Genomic DNA, 21,714 nt, shown 5'->3' with positions numbered 1-21,714 from the left:
GCACAAAACTCCCTCCTGCAAAATGTATGCCTCCATGTGTGGTAGTGTTGAAATGCACGTAGGTGGCTGTTGTTTGCAGCATTTTCTCTCCACCATCATAGGCATTTCCCTGCATCTCTGGCAAACACACCATGAGGGTTGTCCTTGAGCAGGAGGTACTGTTGGAGGAGCAGCAGGTACCAAACGGCTGATGACATCAAACATCAGGCTGGGGTCCTGTGCCAAACTTTGCTCCAACACTTGGTGTGCCTGATGTAAATCCAAGCGTTGAATTTGTTTCTAGTAGCTACAAGATACATAGTAAAAAAATATGTTTACTGAGGATCATAACATCCACAGCTAAACAGCTAACAACAACTATTACATTAGGTGCAATGGGCATTATTTGTGTTTAGAAACAGACATTACTACTGAGGCTATTTACACGTTCATATGCAATTCTCTGCAATCTAAAATTTTCAACCCGAGCAATATCCTCAGCGTTGAGGTCCTCAGATGTTTAGCCCACACGACGCCCCCTGCCTTGTCTCCCAAAGTTCCCTCATCTACCTGCCTGTCTGCTAGTAGAAGCAGCTGTGGGGGTGAATTCTTCGTCTGAGCCCAGTGTCTTGGTCTCATAACTCTAACCGTATTAACAAATAAAAATGTCACACATTTTGCAAAGTGACAAATGTTAATAAGCTGCTAATTTACTGGCTTGCATCTATGTTACTGAAATAATGTGCTAGCAAACGTTTCCTATGTAGCTAAATAAGCTTACAGTACTTTCAGAACATTGTAATGTTACTTTTATCACAAAATTAGACTATTTATTGCTAAATAAATGCCCCATCTTCTTCCTCTGTTGAGTTTTATGGTGGTTGGCATCAGTAAGTGTTGCATGAATGCCATCTGCTGGGCTGTCCCTTTCCCCATCTATTCCGGCATTACCATGGCATTGTGTGAAAAGGTGCAAGACAGAAATGTTCCTGAATGTAGCTGCATGTGTGAATAGTGAAAATCACTAGTGGTACCTGAAGGGTTATCCCAGTAATTTACCTGGAACTATGTTGGAAAGTGGGGGTAACCCTGATGACATCACAGGAGTTATTATTTCAGACCTGACAAAGGTCTCTCCAGAGCCACAGAAGACATTATATGTAGAAGTGGTGGAAAGTAACTAAGTACATTTAGTCAAGTACTGTATTTGAGTACAGTTTTAAGGTACTTGTAATTTACTTGAGTATTTCCCTTTTATGCTACTTTATACATCCACTCCACTACATTCGGTGGAAAATATTGTACTTTCTACTCCATTTGACAGCTTTAGTTAATTTTCAGATGAAGAATTTGACACAATGGATAATATAACAAGCTTTTGAAAAACAACACATCGTGGTTAATTTTCAGATGAAGATTTGACACAATGGATAATATAACAAGCTTTTGAAAAACAACACATTGTTAAAGATGAAACCAGTGTTTTTGGCTTTGACGTCTTACAAAAAGCAGTGTGTAGTCAGGGTCACATTTCAGGTGTCTATGAGTTGTTAACAGCTCCACCAAATAGTGATTTTTCCCTTTAAACTTCTCACATAGTTCTCAATAAATGTTCAAATGATCCAATTTTTCACCATAAGTCAAAGAAAAAGTCCAAAAACTGAAACTAGATTTGTGTATCAGAACTTTGTTTTTTCTTCATTCCTCTCCCATTAATCATCTCATGACCCCTCAGGTTTATCTGGTGACCCTTTGGAGGGGCCTGAACCCTAGGTTGTGAACCACTGGACTAAACTAGCTTTCTGTATATAAAGTAGTTGAAACTAGCTTCACCTCCAGCAGCTACAAGAGTAACATGCTGCTTACAGGATGCTCCAGTATTAATAATCTAATGATGTCATATATAATAATATATCAGTCAGAGGGACCAAACCACTACTTTTACTGTAATACTTTAACTACATTTTAGTTAAAGTACATAATATATATAATAACAACATAATAATAATAAATAAAGGATCTGAGGCTATACAACTGTAAAAATGGTGAGGTGTATCTTTAAAGAAATGGGAGGTATTAATATGGGTTATAATAATATGTACTACTACTTGTCCTACTACTACTAATAGGATACTAGTAGTGGAGCAAGATTAAATTAAAAGTGAAAAATGTTGTATTTTCTTCATGTTTTTTTCTTCACTTTTAGGCCCTAAGCAGAGTCTTAATGTGGTTCTGTACATTCCATTTCAAATTATATTCAAATACAGATATCACTGTTGTATAATAATAATAATAATAATAATAATAATAATAATAATAATAATAATAATAATAATAATAATAATAATAATAATAATAATGATTGTTGTTGTTATTATTATACTTTGTTTGTTATTGGCCTGTGTGAGGATGCAGGCAAAGGGGCGGAGCGCACAGCCGGGGTTAGGTGCGGTAGTGCGGCGCTGGTGCGCGCAAAGGGACAACACTCACAGCGCAGACCGGACACGCACCAGAGACACTGAAATACACACAAAATGCTGCGTCTACGAGATATGACAAGCCGCTACATGTGAAGAACATAAAGAAACAGCCAACGCCGAAACGCCGGAAGCGTCCTCATCCTGACTGAAGCTCTTGCGCAAGCTGCGTTTTTGCCGCAGAAATCATCCCACCAGACACCTTGCCGATGCGCTCCAGTTTTGCATGAATCCCTCCGTTTCCCTTGCAGGTCCAGGACAAAACCGGGCGGCGTTGACGACTGTGTGTGTGGTGGATACCGTTTGTGAGTAGTGCACTTTATCCGCGTCTCCACCCCTTGGCACCTCCTTCAGGATGGCGTTAACGATCTGCACGAGATTTACCGATGAATATCAGCTGTTCGAGGAGCTGGGGAAGTAAGGAAGCATGTTTTAATCATCAAGCATCATCCCTGTATGAAATATCAGCCTGTTATGCAATAGGCCGCCTTGGTTTAAGGACGCGGATTCTGGGCTCTGTGTGTCTGTGCGTGTGCGTTTTTCTATGTGTGATTGTGCGCGCGGCTGACAGATCCATGAAACCTACAGAGCAGGGGCCGTTGACGCTATCATGTATCATGGAGGCCCGTGCAATGGCATCTTGTTTGTTTTAATCCCGCATCTGAAGCCCTGCTTACGGTTAGTGCTTGCGAAAGAAGGTGTTGAATCGAGAGTGTTGTCTTTTTGCCTCCATCCTGTGCAGCTACCGATGTTGCATTTCGACCTTTGGGGTGCCACAGGGGGGCGAGGAGCTCCCATGTTGTAAACTGAACCGGGATGAAATGCATCGGGGTGTTGGATATGGTAGGATTTGGTACCCTACCGCCCCCCCTCCCTCCCTTCTACCCAAGTCAGCGACAGCAGACCATGTAGTTGGCGATGACACATTCCCCAGCCAAGCACCGAGCTGCGGTCAATTATCAGACACAGGCAGGGAATTCCTCTCCCCTGAGAGAGACAGATATGCGTATACCTGCGTGTGAATGTGTGTGTGTGTGTGTGTGTGTGTGTGTGTGTGTGTGCGTGTGTGTGTGTGTGTGTGTGTGTGAAATCTCCTGCGTTTGTGATCTTATGCTGTGTTCATCATCTTCAACGCAGCCATATTGCTTTTATAGTACCTTTTAACTCACTTGATCCCTTACAGTGTTCAGTACCCCCTACCCCCTCCCCCCTCCCCAACACACTCTCACACACACACACACACACACACACACACACAAACACACACATGCACATAAGTCACAATGTTTTTGACCAAGTACCTGGAACTTGATAATGTTTAAATAATCCTGAAAGTATGATTTCAGGAGATATTTTCATGCAGCGGAAAACATATCGCTGCATGAAAATATCATGAAAAATAAAATCAGATTCAGCCATACCAAAGACCATACCAGCATATTTTCAAGACTTTCATACTTTACATTTTGGGCTATTTTTGTAAATGCATGCTACGCTTGGTTTATAGATGTATTTTTCCTCCCATTCCAGGAACTCATTGTTCCACTAATTTCTGTTTGATATAAAAAATAAATTAGCAAACTCTTAAAACTTGCTGGAGTTGTGTAATCCATCACTTCCACTGAAGCTCACATCAGCATAGATTTGTGTCAGTGTTACATTATTGTTGAGTGGTTATGCAGTTTAAGTGCAGAATAATTTGAAACATTGCATTTGATTACCTGAAACACATCCGCTTCTATATCATATCATATGGAAATGAATGGACACCAATGGATGTGTACAACTGTTGAAAAAAAAAAAATTGAGCCACATCATTTGCAACTTGGTGAGTTGTAATGTAAAATATTTGTGATTTGAAGTAAATCGGCTAACACAAACATTTAAGCTATATCAAAATTCCTGAAAGAAGTCCTCAGAAGTCCTGAATGGGATTTAGCTTCATATCTCTTGATGAGCTTATGTGACCTTTAGTTACCCAAAACATTTTTGAAGCATTTTTTTATATAATTACATAAATCAGGTGCTCAATGCCAGTCATGTATAGTGTAATCTATCTCATTTTGGAAGCATATTTATGGCAGAACATGTACAAACACAGAAATGTCCTCAACGCAGATAATTTAGCTGTAAACCTTTCACATTGCTTGCCTTTATTTTGCTTTCAAATGCAAAAACATAAGAAATTGTGCTTCGCAGCTAGCTACTGCACATGTGCTGCACAGACTCAGTTAGCAGACACAGTTAACAGTTCACAGTGACATGTTTCACAACTATCCAGGATAGTCAAGTAAAATTCTTATGTAATATGTTACGCTATGATAATTTCTTTACCAAATCCCCTATAAATTAGAGGTAAGCTTTAGTGGCAAGCTGCTCACTCCAGAGGATGTTAGATAACATGTCCATGGTACACATTGCTTCAGCTTCAGTAATTTCTCATATTGTAACACTGATTTAAATGCACATCAGATAATGTAACATTAAAACATCACAGTTTCCAGTGCGCAATAAGGGGTAGAACAAGGTTCATTTGAGGTAATGTGTATTCCCAGCTTAGTATTTCTAGTGTCTGCATCAATGTGCCTCTAACAGTTCCTGATATCTCTGATGTTGTCAGGAGCTAAACAGGGTCTGGCTGTGGAGGAGTACAGATTCTGTTTGAAAGAAAATGCGTGCACAGACAGAGATGAAGGTTGAATAGCAAAGCGGCCTGCATGGCTGCAGAGCTGAGTTGAGCTGAGGCAGTCAGACTGCTCCATAGAGATGAGAGATGCAGCACTCTGCTCTTCTCCTCCCTCAAATATAGCTGACCTAGTTTTTTGATCTTCATACATGTGCCTGAAACACCAGAACAACACATGGCTGAAACAATAGTTGGCTGGTAGGCACGTTTGTTGGTGTTAATGGTCTCGTGTAGTGATTAGGACAATGTGTACTGTAAGTGTGGTGAGTGAGTGTGTTTGTGAGGGTTGCTGCACAGTTACTGCGTGCACACTTGTGTGCATTTTATGTTGAAATTTGAGTGTAAAGTATAAATTGAAACTCAGAAATATTTGTAATTACTTACCTTCATGGCATCTGAAGGCTGTTTCATGAAGCAAAATTACTAGTTAAGCTAAACTTATTTCAGTAAACCAGGCTTATTGTCCAGAAATTTTGTTTCATAAAGCCAGGTTGAATAAATATGACCTAAGTTACCATGGAAACTATCCGGGTCTCACTACTTTTTAGGCTTATTCAACAAAGGGTTAACCAGTGTTTTAATCTACCAGCCAGACTGAAACACCATGCTTTTTCCAAAGTTTATTCTTAGTTGTCAGAGGTTAGAATAAAACTGCAGTACATGTCAAATGTAGTATAATTTGGTATATTCTGCAGTTATTGGCTGATTAAAAAGAAGAGCTTTCAGACCTTTATCAATCTTAAGTCTGGTTCTGTTTGTTAGACTCACTCAAAGCCTTTTTTTTTTAATATGTCAATAAGCGTTTCTATGTGTGTATTCATTATTCATTTTAGGGGAGCATTCTCTGTGGTCAGGAGGTGTGTGAAGATCTCCTCTGGACAGGAGTATGCCGCCAAAATCATCAACACCAAGAAGCTTTCTGCCAGAGGTAAGAAACACAAATACATGTACAGAAACACACATGAGCAGAAAAACATGCCCCAAATGTCACCGAGTTATGTGCGCATGAACTGTGAATATTGCTGGCCCTGGATCAGGCTTTGGGGCTCTTAGAAAGTTTGTGTGTCTGTGAGTGAAAGACAGACAGGGACGCAGGGGCAGAGACTCATCTGGATTTTGGTTGATTAAGTTTTCTGGGTGAGCTTGTTTGCAGAAGAAATAAGCTCAAGAAAACAGGTTACATCAAGGTAAATGCTGAAGCTGTGTGTGCCTGCTTGCACTTTTTGTGCTGTGTGGTATATGTTCTCATTCCTTTTTGTATTTTTTATATCTGTCCTTTGGTTTCCATGTAAATGTTTGTCACATACAACCTTGTGTGTGTGTGTGTGTGTGTGTGTGTGTGTGTGTGTGTGTGTGTGTGCGTGTGTGCGTGCGTGCGTGTGAATGTGTTCCGTATTGATTCAGGGCTCTGGCTGGTCTTGCTGTCCCAGGGGCAGATCTCTTGCAATGCCGACCCAGTTCTTTCACATCCGTCACTGTAATTGTAGCCGTTGGCCTGGTTGCCTCAGGCTCTGGGCACACACACACACATACACACACACACGCACACACACACACACACACGTTATCTCACACTAGCTCATACACACACTCGTACGTGCACATGCAAGCACACGCATGACCCAGGAACTGCCAATAGCATATTCGTGATAACTAACCAATGGTGCGTTGCGCTCTTGCTGTTCCTTCTTCTCTCCAGCCAATGCCGTGTTTTGTCACTGCTTGCACTTCTGTGATAACCAATGACTGCTTTCTTACCACACAAGGCGTCAGGCTTGTGTAGATGTGAGCTGAGCCCTGTAACTAAAATTGAATTTGTAATCATTTACAGGAACCTATGGCTGTTATTGTGCACATGCTGCCTATAGTTTCATTATGATTATGCAAATGTTTTCATTGCATTTTCTCTTACACTAATACCTCACCATCTATCCCTGCTTTCATTCCTCCATCGTTCCATTGCTTATCTCTCCTTTTCATTGCTCCCTTCACACTGCTTCTCTTTGCTTTCAGATTTCTTCTCTCTTTCCTCACCAATCCTTCGCTCTCTCCCTCTTTTTATCTCTCTTCTGCCCATGTTGACCCTCCTGCTTGCTGAGTGCAGTGTTGGTAATAGACACCTCAGCAGACAGATCAGTGTCTCACCACTTGCATGCTGGAAAAGATTTTCCAAAAATACTGCAAAGGGTTATATCACCACATATGCATGTGTGTCTACACACACACACACTCTGTCTTTCTCTCTTTCCTGTGTGTGTGTGAGTAGAGGTTTACATACTGGGCATGCTGGCGTGTCACATATGGTCTTACCCTCTTTCCGCGATAAGCCCTAGAATTGTAACTCTGATTCCCTTCTCTCTAGCAGGATCATGACCTCTCACCAACCCCACTCCACAACTGTGTGTGTGTTTGCCTATGCAAGTCCATGTGCGTGTGTGAGTATATATAATTGAAAGGGGTTTAGGATAGGATTGGTGGATGAAATGTAGGCAGATCAAGGCACTGTGTGTGTGTGTGTATGTGTGTGTGTGTTTCTGGCTATGCATGCACACACATGTAGAGGATCTATAGAACCAGCCACAGTCTGGCAATCTGCAATCCTGATTATGTAGCATTTCATTAAGAGCAGCAGATGAGTCAATGAATGAGAGGAAGCAGTGGAAAGAGAGAGGAAAGGACAGGAAGGAGAGGGAGAGAGAGGGCAGTGATTCAACACTTAAGTTGTGTGTGTTTGTGTGTGTGTGTGTGTGTGTGTGTGTGTGCGCACATGCCATATTCCTCACAGCAGTTGAATATTTGTCCTCCCCCCCTCATGCATGCATCAGTGTCCTGTCACTATGACTCTGTCTGCTATCTTTTGTCACTTGGTGTTTGCTTGTGATTTGCGGTGTGTGTGTTTGTGTGTGTCTGTCTGTAATCCCTCATCTGTTTATGTGTGGGTTGCATTGTGGAATCCATTGCAATAAACAAAAAAGGTCTGTTTATCTTACTGTGTAAATATTGCATTGCATTGTGGGAGTGACACAGTGATGAGGAAATAGGGTGTAGAAATAGGGCTGCAAAGGACTGCAAAATACACTAAATTTGTAACAGAGATGATAGCCGTTGCTGAGGTGTAAACCAGTCTGCCTCATTGATATATATATATATATATATATATATATATATATATAATCTCCCTCTCACACCCCTCCCATGGGGGGGGGGGTGTCTTCCTCAAACTCGGGTCCTCTACCAGAGGCCTGGGAGTTTGAGGGTTCTGCGCAGTATCTTAGCTGTTCCTAGGACTGCGCTCTTCTGGACAGAGACCTCAGATACTCGTTCTGCTTAGTGTACAGTCTCAGGGTGCTGGACTTGGGATGAAACCCTCCATGCATTGTGAGGAGCTTTCTTGTCTTGATATCAGTGGCCTCTAGCTTCTCCTTTGGCCAGCTTATTATACCAGCGGGGTATCTTATGACTGGCAGGGCGTACATGTTGATAGCCCGTATCTTGTTCTTCCCATTCAGCCGACTTTTCAGGACCTGACTTACTCTGTGTAGGTATTTGGCTGTGGCTGACTTCCTTGCGGCCTCCTCAAGGTTCACATTTGCCTGCGGGATCCCAAGGTATTTGTAGCTGTCCTGAACATCTGCAATGCTGCCTTCTGGTAGCTCAACCCCCTCGGTCCTGATCATCTTCCCCCTCTTCGATACCATCCGACCACACTTATCTAGTCGGAATGACATTCTGATGTTGTTGCTGTAGATCCTGGTGAGGTGGATCAGTGAGTTGATGTCTCGCTCATTCCTGGCATACAGCTTGATGTCATCCATGTAGAGGAGGTGACTGATGGTTGTTCCACTTCGGAACCGGTACCCGTAGCCACTCTTTGAGATGATCTGGCTGAGGGGGTTCAGGCCTATGCAGAACAGCATCGGGGATAGTGCATCACCTTGGTATATGCCGCACTTGATGGTAACTTGTGCAATTGGCTTTGAGTTGGCCTCCATTTTCCACAGCCCCATTGAGTTCTTGATGAAGGCTCTTAGTGTCCTGTTGATGTTGTACATTTCCAAGCATTCCAGTATTCATGTGTGTGGCACTGAGTCATAGGCCTTCTTATAGTCAATCCAGGCGGTGCACAGGTTGGTCTGCCTGGTCTTGCAGTCTTGGGTGACTGCTCTATCGACCAGTAGCTGGTGCTTGGCTCCCCTGTTATTACTACCAATTCCTTTCTGGGCCCTACTCATGTATTAGGCTGTGTGCCTATTCATCTTAGCCGCTATGATGCCTGACAGGAGCTTCCATGTTGTACAGAGGCAGGTTATTGGCCGGTAGTTGGATGGGATCGTGCCCTCCTGGGGGTCCTTCATGATCAGGACTGTCCACCCTTGGGTTAACCACTCTGGGTTCGTCCCATCTATCAGCAGCTGGTTCATTTGTGCTGCCAGGCGTTCATGGAGTGCAGTCAGTTTCTTTAGCCAGTAGGTGTGGATCATGTCCGGGCCCGGTGCTGTCCAGCTCTTCATACCTGACACTTGTCCTTGGATGTCTGCCATTGTAATAGTTACTGGATCTTGTTCTGGGAGATTGCTGTGGTCTGCTCTTAGATCCACTAGCCACTGAGAATTGGTGTTATGTGATGCCTCCTTCTCCCATATGCTCTTCCAGTATTGTTCAGTCTCAGCTCTAGGAGGATCTGTTCTTGTGTTATTACCTTGCCACTGAGAGTACACTTTGGATGGTTCGGTGGAGAGCATCCTATTTATTCTCTTGGCTTCTGCTTCTCCTGTGTATCTCTTCAGGCGGGTAGCCAGAGCTGTGAGCCTTTGCTTGGCAGTCTCCAGTGTCTCAGGTATAGACAGCTTGTTGTACTTCCTGGGTGTCCCTTTCGTCCCCACACCTTTCTGTAGCTCTGAGAGTTGACTAACTTCTCTCCGTGTTGCCTTGATCTTGGCCTCCAGCCTCCTTCTCCATGGAGGGTAATGTTCTTTGTGGCTCATGGTGTTCATCTTGTAGCCAAGCGTCTCTAGGATCACTGTTGCTGTGGTGTATATCAGCTGATTGGTCTCAGTTACGGTCTGGGTAGGGATAGTACGTAGCACTGCATTCACATCCTCTAGCAGACTTTCAGAGTGTACTTTGTCACTTAGCCTTGGTAATCGACTACGGAGGTGCTTGGTGTCCAGCTTAGTTATGATAGTCATTCTTAGATCAGTTGCCCTTGTGTTAAGGTCATAAGGGCTTGTTGGGCCTTGGTACCCAATCTCGGAGTGTGGGGAGGATGATGATATCTCCCCTCTGACCTGTCATCCTGGCTCCCCCTTGCCGTAGCATGTTCGTTGTACCTCATCAATCTCTAGTTGTGATAGCAGTTTGGGTTTCGAAGCATCCATATATCCCACAACCTCTGCATGTATATATACATTTGCATATGTAGCCCTCCGTCATTAGGCAAGATAAAGATTTGTCCTCCTGCTTTCCTTTCCTTCTCTTATCATCTTCATCCCTGTGTTCCTCCGGTGTCATTGTGACTCTGTTTCGCCTCCTCTGAAGTGAAAGGAAGGAAAGGAGAGGAGAGGAGAGGAGAGGAGAGGAGAGGAGAGGAGAGGAGAGGAGAGGAGAGGAGAGGAGAGGAGGGAGAAGGGATGTGATTGCAGGGGAGAGAAAGATTGTGACAGAGAGACAGAGAAATGGGAGGAAAGGAAAGGAAGGAGGGATCAGTGGGAAGAAGGGGGATCACATGACTCGCTGGGTGCTTGAAGGCTAAAAATAAATGTTGGTCATTCTCTCACTCTCCGTGTTGCTACCTCTCTCTCTCTCTCGCACATACACACACACACACACACACACACACACACACACACACACACACACACACACACACACACATACACACAGTGTTGAAAATATTCCATCTTTTGAAAGGAGCCAGGTTTTTGGTTTCATTCGAAACTCATCTGTCTCGCCAACCGGACTCTGGGTGGGAGGAAAACACATGAGGCTGAACCTGAAACTGTAACAAGGGTGTTTATGTGCATCTATCTTTGTATATGACTGAATGTGTGTGATTAAGATATTCCAAGAACTGATTTATAGGTTGAACAATGGGAGAGGGAAAATATCTGATTGCAGCTTTTCTGACCATTTTGAATATGATTAAAATAGTGATTATTTTCTGTAAATTAAACCCAAAGCATTTATAATTGCATTTATAATTGTTATACATGCAACATCTTCCTCAAACATAATTACCAACTCATCATGTTCCTACATGAAAATAATCACATAAACCATTCAGTTGCGTCATGATGCTGACACCTGTCCTGTCTTTTTCCTTTTCAAACCAATTAGCCAGACAAAAGCAAACTTCTAAGTTTCTCCAAAGACAGATTTTAGGTATTTAGCTTCCATTCAGCAATATATTACAATGTTAGAGCTTAACAAAAAAATATTTACTTAAGGTCCACTTACAATATTTCTTCCAGAGCTTTCAGCCTCATCTTGTGGCTTTCATCAGTGGATGGAGTTTACACATTGTCAAGAACTTTAGTTACCAGGTACTTCACTTCTAGGGTCACGTGATGACTGAGCTAAACTATCTCCGTGACAAGTTAACTGTCTCCATGAAAATAGCTGATGAAGGCCACAAGATGTGGCTGAATCTCGAAGAAAGAAAGAAATCCTGTTTTTGTGAAACTGCTATTTCCAAGGGTAAAATCTTGAAAAACAATGTTAAAGCTGGATTAATGACAACTGAAACTAACAGCACTACTGTAGCTGCTTAAACTAATGTTATTGCCTCACAGACTGACAGGACAATCTACATAACAGCATTTAATCAATGATATGATGAGTTTACCGAGATTCATAATAGGGGTGCAACTAACAATTATTTTCTTGATTAATCATTTGATCAATAAATCGTCAAAAAATGTGAAAAAAGCTAATCAAATTATCACAGAGCACAAGATGACATCATCAAATGTCTTATTTTGTCCAACCACCATTCCAAAACCCCCAAATATTAAATTTACATTAATTTATGACCAAGAAAAGCAACATATTTTCACATTTGAGAGCCTTGAACCAGCGAATGTTTGGCATTTTTGCTTGAAAAATTGGAAAAGGAACTTGGAAAATGATTATTCAATCAACATAGTTGCCTATCTGCCCAATAGGTCATTCTCTGGTCATCAACTAACCGATTAATTGACTAATCATCACAGCTCTAATACATAACCTGCCAGTAATTTATGCTTGACAATTAGCTAACTGCAGTACCTGTCTGAAAATGATGCTGTATTGTTCCCAGAGAGGTAGACTCACTACTCTGTTGGTCTGTTCAAAAATCACGAAGACACAGTTCATTCTACATTTTCAAACATTAAAATGATATAGATTGGTGTTTTGTTGTCAACAAAACCAACATTGTTTTTTTGATAAATAGAGAGACAGCACACTAACCAGACATTTGTAATTCATTAGCTGTTCAAATTTTCAGTGACAGTTTCAGCTGGCAAAATCTGAATAAAACTTTCACATCTTAAATCTTTGTTAATAATGTAAGCTATAATCAAAATTGCAGCCTTTGCATTTCGAAAATGTCAGGATTTCGATATAAAAACGATTGATTGTTCAGCCCGGAAATAACCTACAGTATGACTAACAAGGGTAATGGACTCTGCAGAAAGCAAGGGCATTCTTAATTACAGAGTAGTGCATCTCCTTCTATCTTTACCTCCCCCCTTTCTCTCTCTTTTATCTCCGCCTATTGTATGTCCTTTTCAACCTCTGTTTTTTTCGATCTGTTTAATTTAGTCTTTCCCCCTAACAATCCTCTCCTACGCTGTCCTCCCTCGTCCACCTCCTCCTTCCTCACCCCTTCTCTGGCTCCCTGGCAGTATGTCATCACTCTAGCCTGTGTGTTATATAGTTAATTGTTCAATTGTCTATGTATGTGTGTTGTATTGTTTTTCCAGCAGCACTACATAAAGCTTGGATGTTGTGTATGAACACTGAAAGAGGCATTAAAGTGAAATAAGTGGCAAAACACCAATGCATTTCTGTTTTGTCGATGGATGGATGGAAATAGATATATTTCCAGCACTGAAGCAACAAAGCTCAATTTTAGAAAAATGTTAAAAAAATTACAACAGAAACGGTGAGGTGAAAGTCAGATTTGGTGGTCAGAACCTCAGAATGAAAGAGCTTCTTTACAGACTTCCCACTTTGGCACTTCTAAACACCTGAAGCCGAAGGAGGTAAAAGACACAAATTTCTCTGACAGCAGTAAATAAGAAAAAGAATAAGAAATACTTTATTAATCCCAAGGGAAATTTAAGTGTCACAACAGCACTGTCCAGCACACATCACACACAACAATCGAATAAAATAAAATAAATACTTAAATAGTAAAATAGAAAAGGTTGTTATTATACATTGTGCAGTAATTATATATATAGTATATAATAAAATGAGAGTAGTTAGATAGATAAACAGTTATTATCCATCCATTGTGAAATGATAATATAATATAATATAATATAATATAATATAATATAATATAATATAATATAATATAATATAATATAATATAATATAATATAATATAATATAATATGATATAATATAATATAATATAATATAATAAATATAATATAATATAATATATAGTCTCAGCAGACCAAGAATGCAGTGCAGCTGTAACATTTTGCTCTTATTACTTCAATGCTTTTTCTTTCCACAGAGCAAAAAAACTAGATGAAAAGTTAGGAACTTTTACTGGACGGCATTGTGGGTGGATGCAGGAAGAATTTAGCTCAAGTAGATGTAGAAAATGTGAAATTTTCCTTTAAATATCAAGCGCAACAATGGTATATTTTTTAATGGCTGGCTCATATCTGTTCATATCATATATGTTCAAAGTTTGCACACTTTAATGTGCATACAGTGCTCTCAAACAGGTAGTCTTCTTAAGCTGTGTATTTGCTGTCCTTATTGGTAAGGCTGGTTGCTAGTGCCAGCTCTTCTGGTAACCACGGACATACATGGTTAGTGATCTATGATTTTTTTCTTATTCATTAAGTAAAGGACATTTTTAGACAATACCCATGCTTTTATTTCTGCTGTTGCCTGTTTAAACAGTAGAAATGTTGTGCAAAAAGACTTTTGAATATGGGTACAGTATTTCAGTACCTTGGTGCTACCGATGCTCTTCAGCTGCACCACACAGCTCTTACATCATTGATGTAATCATCATCATAATCATCATAAAGAATGTACATTAGGGCTTTATTGCTGCTTTTAAGTCTGTATTTGTGAGTATAAAAGTGAATTTTAATTTGTGTCTGTTTCTTATTATTGGTGAGTGTCTCCTTGCCAGGATGTCTGGACACCACTACTCTCAGATTAAACCACTTTAACATATTAGTCTAATGTGTGCGTGCCTGCATTACGCTGGGTAAGATAAGGTAGACATTACCGTACGTTATAAGACTCCCAGCAATGCCCTGGGGGCAGTTTTATCTCTGACACCAGCCACCTTTTGTTTCAACCCTGAAGTGAAAGCAAGGGAGTTATCAGTCTCATATTTCTTCCTCTATTGGGAACCAGCGGAGGGTGATGGTGTCTCATCGTCCTGGACGGTTTCATTAGACCTACGGGTTCTGTGGGGGGTAGCATGGAACAATACAGAGGAGGACTACTTAGCTGCTGGCCGCAGAGGATTTTATATTCACCCCACTACATCTTTTTAATTAAAACTCTTAATTAAATTGGAGCAGAGCAATTTCAGGGCCCTGTTGTGGTGTGTGTGGTGAGTGGATTTGTGTGTGCATTAGGGTTAGGACTTCAGCTAAGGTTTATGTTTATTATCGATTAGTTTATTGATTGTTTAAATGGATTAATCGAATAATGCCCATCACAATTTAAATTATCAATTTAGGAGAGACAGATTGACACATGACCACTATTGCATCAGACACTTAGCTGACTCACAGGGCACTGTAGCCAGAGAATGGTACAAAGCTAACCTTAGCTAGTGTTGGTTCTCCTTTGCTCAGGACATGATAGAGTAATTTGTCACGTATGGTCATTTTCAATTCAACTCACTTCAAAAATGTTTTGGTATTGGCTACCCCGATGACTGTATTGTCTTGTATTATATTCCTGGTGGAAAAGAGCAGGTCAGCCAGTGTTCAGCTTTTTATGCCTGCTGCGGCAACTGCTACCCCTGTCAAGAAACGAACATAGACTGTAAAAAATAGCCACTGTGACGTCACCCATTTTTTTGATTTTTGGAGCCAGAAGTGACCATATTTGGACAAGAGGGTGAAGCTGACCTTAACACTAGCTGCAATCTTGGTTAGCACAGTGCATTTACAGTCTGTGGTTAACTGTGATAATGCTAGTGCTAATGCTAATTTTCCATAGCAAAAAACAGGCTTAAAACTATTAACATAAACTGAACATCTGACACCTTAGAGTATAACCAAATGCTGAGCAAGATTTTTTTAGACGACCAAAATGGTACAATTAACTTTCATGAACTGAAAACACTGAAATAGTGAAGGCTACGGCTACGCCTACGCCTATACTGTGAATCTGGGGTTACGCCATGGTTACGTTACCTAATCAGTGTTGTCACCGTGGTAGCGACTTGTCTGTGACAGCACCCACCTGTAACTCAAAGCGGCCATGCCCTTAATTATGTATAACTTTAAGCCTTAATGAAATTAAAAAAAGGTGAGTTATATAAAAATTCACCCCCAGTACAGTTGTCATGAACAGTGAAATTAGCTGTAGAGACCAAAACCAGGCTGTCAACATGTTTATTTCTGCTGTAAAGTTGGGCATTTTAACATGGGGATCTGTGGCAAAAGGTTAGCCCCCAGTCTGAAAAGTGAAGCCAATGCGGAAGTACCTGAAACCTGCGTTCTTTCTAATGGCTAGCAGGGGGTGACTCCACTGGTTGCAAAAAGAAGTCCAATTGTATAGAAGTCTATGAGAAAATGACCGTACTTCTCACTTGATTTATTATCCCAGTAAACACTTTCCTAATGAGTTTATGGTCTCAAACACTAGTTTCAAATCTTCTTCAATATAACATGATGTTCATTTTGTAAATTATGGTCCAATTTAGAGTAAAATAGACGATGAAGCAGCTTATGCTTCAGGTCGTGGCTACATTGTGATTGACAAGTCGCTACCATGGCGACAACATTGATTACATAACGTAACCATGGCACAACCCCAGATTCACAGAGTACAGTTGTAGCTACCACTACTTCAAAGTGTGTTTTCAGTTCATGGAAGTTAATTGTAACATTTTAGTCACCTAAAAAAGACCCCCTAAGGAGTCAGTTGTTCGGTTGTTCCTTTAAGTACATTTTGTTTTAATGGTTTTAGGCCTGTTTTCGCTGGCTAAAATTAGCATTAGCGTTATTATTATTATATATATATTTTATTATTATTATCACGATCACAGTTAACCACAGATTGTAAATGCACTGTGCTAACCAAGCTAGCAGCTAGAACTAGGGTCAGCTCCACCCTCTTGTCCAAATATGCTCACTTCTGGCTCCAAAAATCAAAGATGGCGACGGTCAAATCGCTAAACTCGAGGCTTCAAAACGGCAGTCCACAAACCAATGGGTGACATCACGGTGACTACATCCATATTTTTTTTACAGTGTATGGTCTATAGGGATTCACTGGCTTTTGGAGCCAGCTTCAAGTGGCCATTCGTGGAACTGCAGTTTTTGGCACTTCCACATTGGCTTCATTTTTCAGCCCCGGAGGTTGTCGCTTTGAAACAACATATACCTCAAGTCTGGTTTTTGCACACAGTATGTGCATTGTTGGAAGAATCACCTGCATTAACATCATACACCAACAACAATCTGTGTAATTATTTTACAAATAATTTAATGCAGAATTCCTCTTAAAGTTTTTATTCACACTTTTCATCTGATACAGACACAATGTTTTTAACTGCTAAGTAATATCACTTCACATCATTAGTACAATACCTTGCTACATTAATACAGCAAAATTAAACATTTGTAACCTTTCCTTTGGTATTAATGCAATAACAAATGTCACCCTCTTCACATGTATGTATGTAGTTAAGTGTTCCAGTCTGTGTAAAGTCGCTCTGTAGATTACAGGTCACAATGACATTACTAGCCAGTAAATTAACCTACCATTTAACAACAAAGTCGATGGTAAAGACATTTACTGCAGGTGTACATGTCTTGGCTTGAAAAGGTAATAGCAAGCCAAGGCACATAACCATGTAGGCTGTTTCTCCAGAGAGTAGTGTGTTTTTAAAATCACACCAAATAAATAGAAAAAAATGAAATTCCATAAACATTTGATACCATTATCTGATGCAAAAAACCCATATTGCTTTATTTCTAGAGTGTGTTTTATCTTCCAGGGAAATGAGTGCTTGGCACAATGAAATACTGTATAATGTGGGTCTGATTGTGGAAAGAGGCCAGAAATCAGATGACATACATTATTTGGTCAATCAAGCAAGGACAGGATGTTAAAATGTACTCTGTTCAGTATTTGACTATACTTTCCCCTTCAGGTGTTTGTTCTGTCTCTATTTGCGTCTCTGTCTCTTGCTTGTTCCATGTCTGCCTGTGTCTTCTCTGTCTCTAAATCTGGTTGTATTAGACTTACAGGAAGTCAAACTACAGCTTTTTAAAGGCAAAGAAAACACACAAACACACACATAGAGCACTACACTATGCTGCAGTGCGGTTGCAGACGTGACACATCAGAAACTGACTGAAAGAGAAACAAGCAGTGGCGGAGAGAGACAGAGAGGGAAATAGAGGTAGGGGTTATATGGGGTCAGCTTTTTGAAAGCAACTTTTCAGAATCACCCATTGAACTGCAAGAAAACTCTGTAAGCAAACAGGTCTCCCTGGGTCTCCAATATTTTTCTTTGCAGAATTAAGGATAGCTGCCTTCCTATCTGCAAGGTGCATAAATAAAGATTGCTGGTGTGGGAAATTTTTTAGTGAGTCAATAATTATGACAATGAATCAGTAAAGGTCAACAATGAATCAATAATGACCAACTGATATGACTGATAGTCACTGACCCATTTATTTTTATCCAGGAAGGACTATATTGAATCATTGCCAACAAATTGCAACATATTGAAGGTCATCGTATGATGTCATTTTGGGAGGAATAACTGTATCACAACCATAATTAATGGTGTATAAAATAGCTCAGTTTACAAAAGACTTGTAATTAATGGTGGAAAATACCAAGAATTGTGAAAACAAGGAATCGTCTCCAAAGATAAGATAAAAATTAGCTCCACAGAAGGAGAAGTTGAATTATGTATATAAGCAAGTGCTTTTGGGACTCTGATTCAGTGTCTGCTCCATGAACCATGGACCTTGGTTACTTTGAAAAATCACTTCCATGCACTTCCATGAATCATGAAAAGTAAACAAAAAGAGGTGACTCAAGAGTTTGAGTAATTCTTGTGGAAGGCCAATTTTTGTGGAATATTAGGTATTTCTTAAGCAATGCAATATGAATAAAAGCATCTGAGTTGTTTTATTCAGTTATTGCAAAAATGTAGATCTTATCTCCAAGAGATAAAGACAATAAGGACATAGGACGCTCTGCTTACGTCAGGCTTGCTGTCTACTAACTAACATAGACGTAAGTGACAACTGGACTGTGTCCAGTTGTGTGTTAAATCCTACTCTGGGTGGCACAGAGGCTACATACTTGGAATGCTGATGCCCAAGAAAAAGATAGTTTTAGACAAGATGGTTTATGACTTGACAAATGCAAGAGGTCAGTGCCCAGCAGACAGCAAAGCAGCTGACAGTGCTATCCCTGCACGAGTCTGTTCATTCCACATTTAAGTACATTCATATGAGCAATGTGTGTTCATCTTTTAAAATATTAAAAAGTTGCCCTTTTGAATGTGCTGCATCTAGTATATCACAATAACTCACAAACACAGAAACTTCTGACACATAAACAAACTAAACCATCACTAAAAGACTAGAAGCCTCTTGTGGTTGCTGCACTGCATCTTGCACTGTATTTCATCAAGATCTGTTTGATTTTTTTACGACACAAAGAAATATAGTGTTATAATATTTTTGGCAAGAAAAAGGGAGAGTTTTTTTTCTTTTTTTCAGTTTTTTCACAGTAGCAGATTAACAATTTAACAACCAACATGTTTAACTCAAGAAAACCCTTGAGTGAAAGAAATAAAGTTTATATTTGCAGCATAAGGCAACTGGTTATATTGGAAATGTGGTCTTAATCACAAACTGTCATGGTCTTACTGAATATATGAATATAAATTCATTCACTGCTAGACAGAGTAACATACATACAGACAGACACTCAGACAGGCAGCTTAGATCAAGCTTGAAAGCTTCAGACCATTCTGAATAATAACAGCTGACTGGGGGAGCTTCAAAATTGTCTGCACAATTACATTGGCTTCACATTATGTAGAAATGCTGCTGTCACTTTTAACCACACAAGCAAAAAGTCTCTCACTAGTGTCTGTGGTAGTAAGGCTCAAGCTTGCACACCCACACACACAGATAAAGTATTGTAAAGCATTTTTGTCAGCCAGTCATAACTCATTGTGGTCAGTCTGAGACTTTTTGAGAGTCAGGCAGATTTCATAGTTGACTGCAGCAGAAGTTTGTCCAGTAGAAAGGTGTAAATGTGATTTTCTCCTCCATTAAAAAAGCTCTCTCAGGCTAACATTCAGACAATTAAACCTCCGCTCATGCCTAGCGACACATTATTGACTTGTATGTCTTTGAAGTTTTTCCTTTTTGCTATGAAGCAATAAAGCTAAAACCTGAGCTAATCTCAAGCAAACTGCATTTAAAACATTCATAAAGCTATGACATCTTGTGGACTGCATCGCTCTCTCGTTAAAGCTTGTATCCATAGGACTGTCGGACGCTGTCTGGTTTAATATAGTGCAACTTAAGTTTATTCACAAAAAGCCAGCCCCCTGGAAGTGTTAAGTTTCACAGCTCGGTTATATTTTCTCCTGCAAAAATCAACGGCATAGATCCTGTAGTATCACATTTTCCAAGTTTACCACAAGTTCCATTTTCCTGTCTTCCATAACTACTGTAGCATCTTTGCTGAAGTTCAAACGTCATGTCAAATACATCTTGCGACTGCAGAAGGCGATGATAAAAAGTTACTAGGGCATGCATAAAAAACTGTTTAAACACTCTGCTTTTATTTTAGGCTTGTACAGTGCATACACATCTCACACAGTAACTGTTGCAGTACAGGATCGTAGTTCTGTAGAGTTTGATAGTTGTGTGTGAACTCTGTTGGCCATTTGCATGCAAGGCTGGTTCCACTGCAGAGGAGAGGAGAGGCCTGACGCTCTGATTGGTGCAGGAGTTGCTAGACAACAGATGTCCAGCCGGCTTGGAGGTGGAGTACCTGTGGAGGAGGGAGAGAGAGAGAGGGAGAGAGAGAGAGAAGAAAAGTGGGGGTGGAAAATGATGGGAAGGGAGTGCGGGAGTGTTATGAACGACATTTATAATGTGCAGAGATAGTACAGTGACAAACCAACACGTACCTTTAAATCCGTGGTGATTTATACTATTTGATTATATTACATTATGCCTGAGGTCCTGAGGTCTAAAACAGCAAAAATAATTTCATTGTAATAACATTGTATTCAAATATTTTTTCTGCTTCAGTATTTACTAAACAGCATCTATGTTGTATGTGTTATCAGTACATACAGTACTGTTTGCCTCATTATCCACGTTTTTTTTTTACTGCAATTTGACACAATTGAAGGTTTTCAAATATGTGACAGATAGGTGTTCTAAAAGTAGAAAGAACAGAAAATGGTTGATGATGATGTTAATTATAATATGTTACAGTATATATTATAAAGCTACTACTTTCAGTCTAAATTGCATGCTTTTAAATTCTGCCTATGATGTACTGTCTTGAGTTTTTTCAGTTGGTACTGTAGCTAACAATCTAACGTTCCTTTAGCATTAAAGCCCCAATCTATGATTGGTGCACAGTACCAAATGATGACATTTAATAATGAACATGTCAACTACACAGGCCACAGCTGAAATGTAACCAAGTGGACAAGTGGGCCAAACCAATTAAAAACTGGGGCTCAGTGTTTTCTACAGGTTTGTTTTATTTCTTTTTTATTGTGATCAGCGTCTGTGTAGAGAATTTGTGACATCCAAATATTTAGAGTCAGCTGCAAAACATGTTTTTTCCAGACTGCTATAGTATATACACCATTCATCCTAATCATACCACACTTTCAATTACATTTATAAATGGACTATTAAAAGAAGCACAATCTAAAAATTCAAATAGGCTGAGGCTTAAATATCAAAATGTGGAACAGTCTAATTTCAGCAGAGTACTATATGCTTTCTAGTTATTTGTCTGCTGTAAAATGATGATGAATTACAAAGTTGAGTTTTAAATGAATACAGGGTTACTGATTATATAAATGAGATAGCAAAACATTCCTACTTTCTGGTATTTCTGTTAAAATGAACTATTTTG

The 21,714-nt window shown here is 40.0% G+C and overlaps 1 protein-coding gene and 1 long non-coding RNA gene across 11 annotated transcripts in view; one reads left to right on the top strand and one right to left on the bottom strand.

The window, feature by feature from the left end:
* The first annotated feature begins 2,761 nt into the window (after positions 1-2,761).
* The window catches only part of camk2d2 (calcium/calmodulin-dependent protein kinase (CaM kinase) II delta 2), a 43,513-nt gene continuing 24,560 nt past the window's right edge, over positions 2,762-21,714 (top strand). For all 10 annotated transcript variants that reach the window (XM_044346800.1, XM_044346798.1, XM_044346796.1 and 7 more), the window contains exons 1-2: positions 2,762-2,873; positions 5,976-6,070. In XM_044346800.1, the coding sequence (XP_044202735.1) occupies positions 2,812-2,873; positions 5,976-6,070 (157 nt within the window). In that variant the 5' untranslated portion in view covers positions 2,762-2,811. The remainder of the gene's footprint in view (positions 2,874-5,975; positions 6,071-21,714) is intronic.
* LOC122979397 lies at positions 2,772-3,250 on the bottom strand. Its single transcript, XR_006402846.1, has 2 exons — positions 3,134-3,250; positions 2,772-2,865 (listed from the first exon to the last, which is right to left on the bottom strand). It is a non-coding gene; the product is annotated as an uncharacterized LOC122979397 (long non-coding RNA).

The sequence above is a fragment of the Thunnus albacares genome, chromosome 3 (assembly GCF_914725855.1).
Source record: "Thunnus albacares chromosome 3, fThuAlb1.1, whole genome shotgun sequence".
In the NCBI taxonomy this organism is placed as follows: Eukaryota; Metazoa; Chordata; class Actinopteri; order Scombriformes; family Scombridae; genus Thunnus; species Thunnus albacares.
This window is presented reverse-complemented; position numbering and strand designations above follow the sequence as displayed.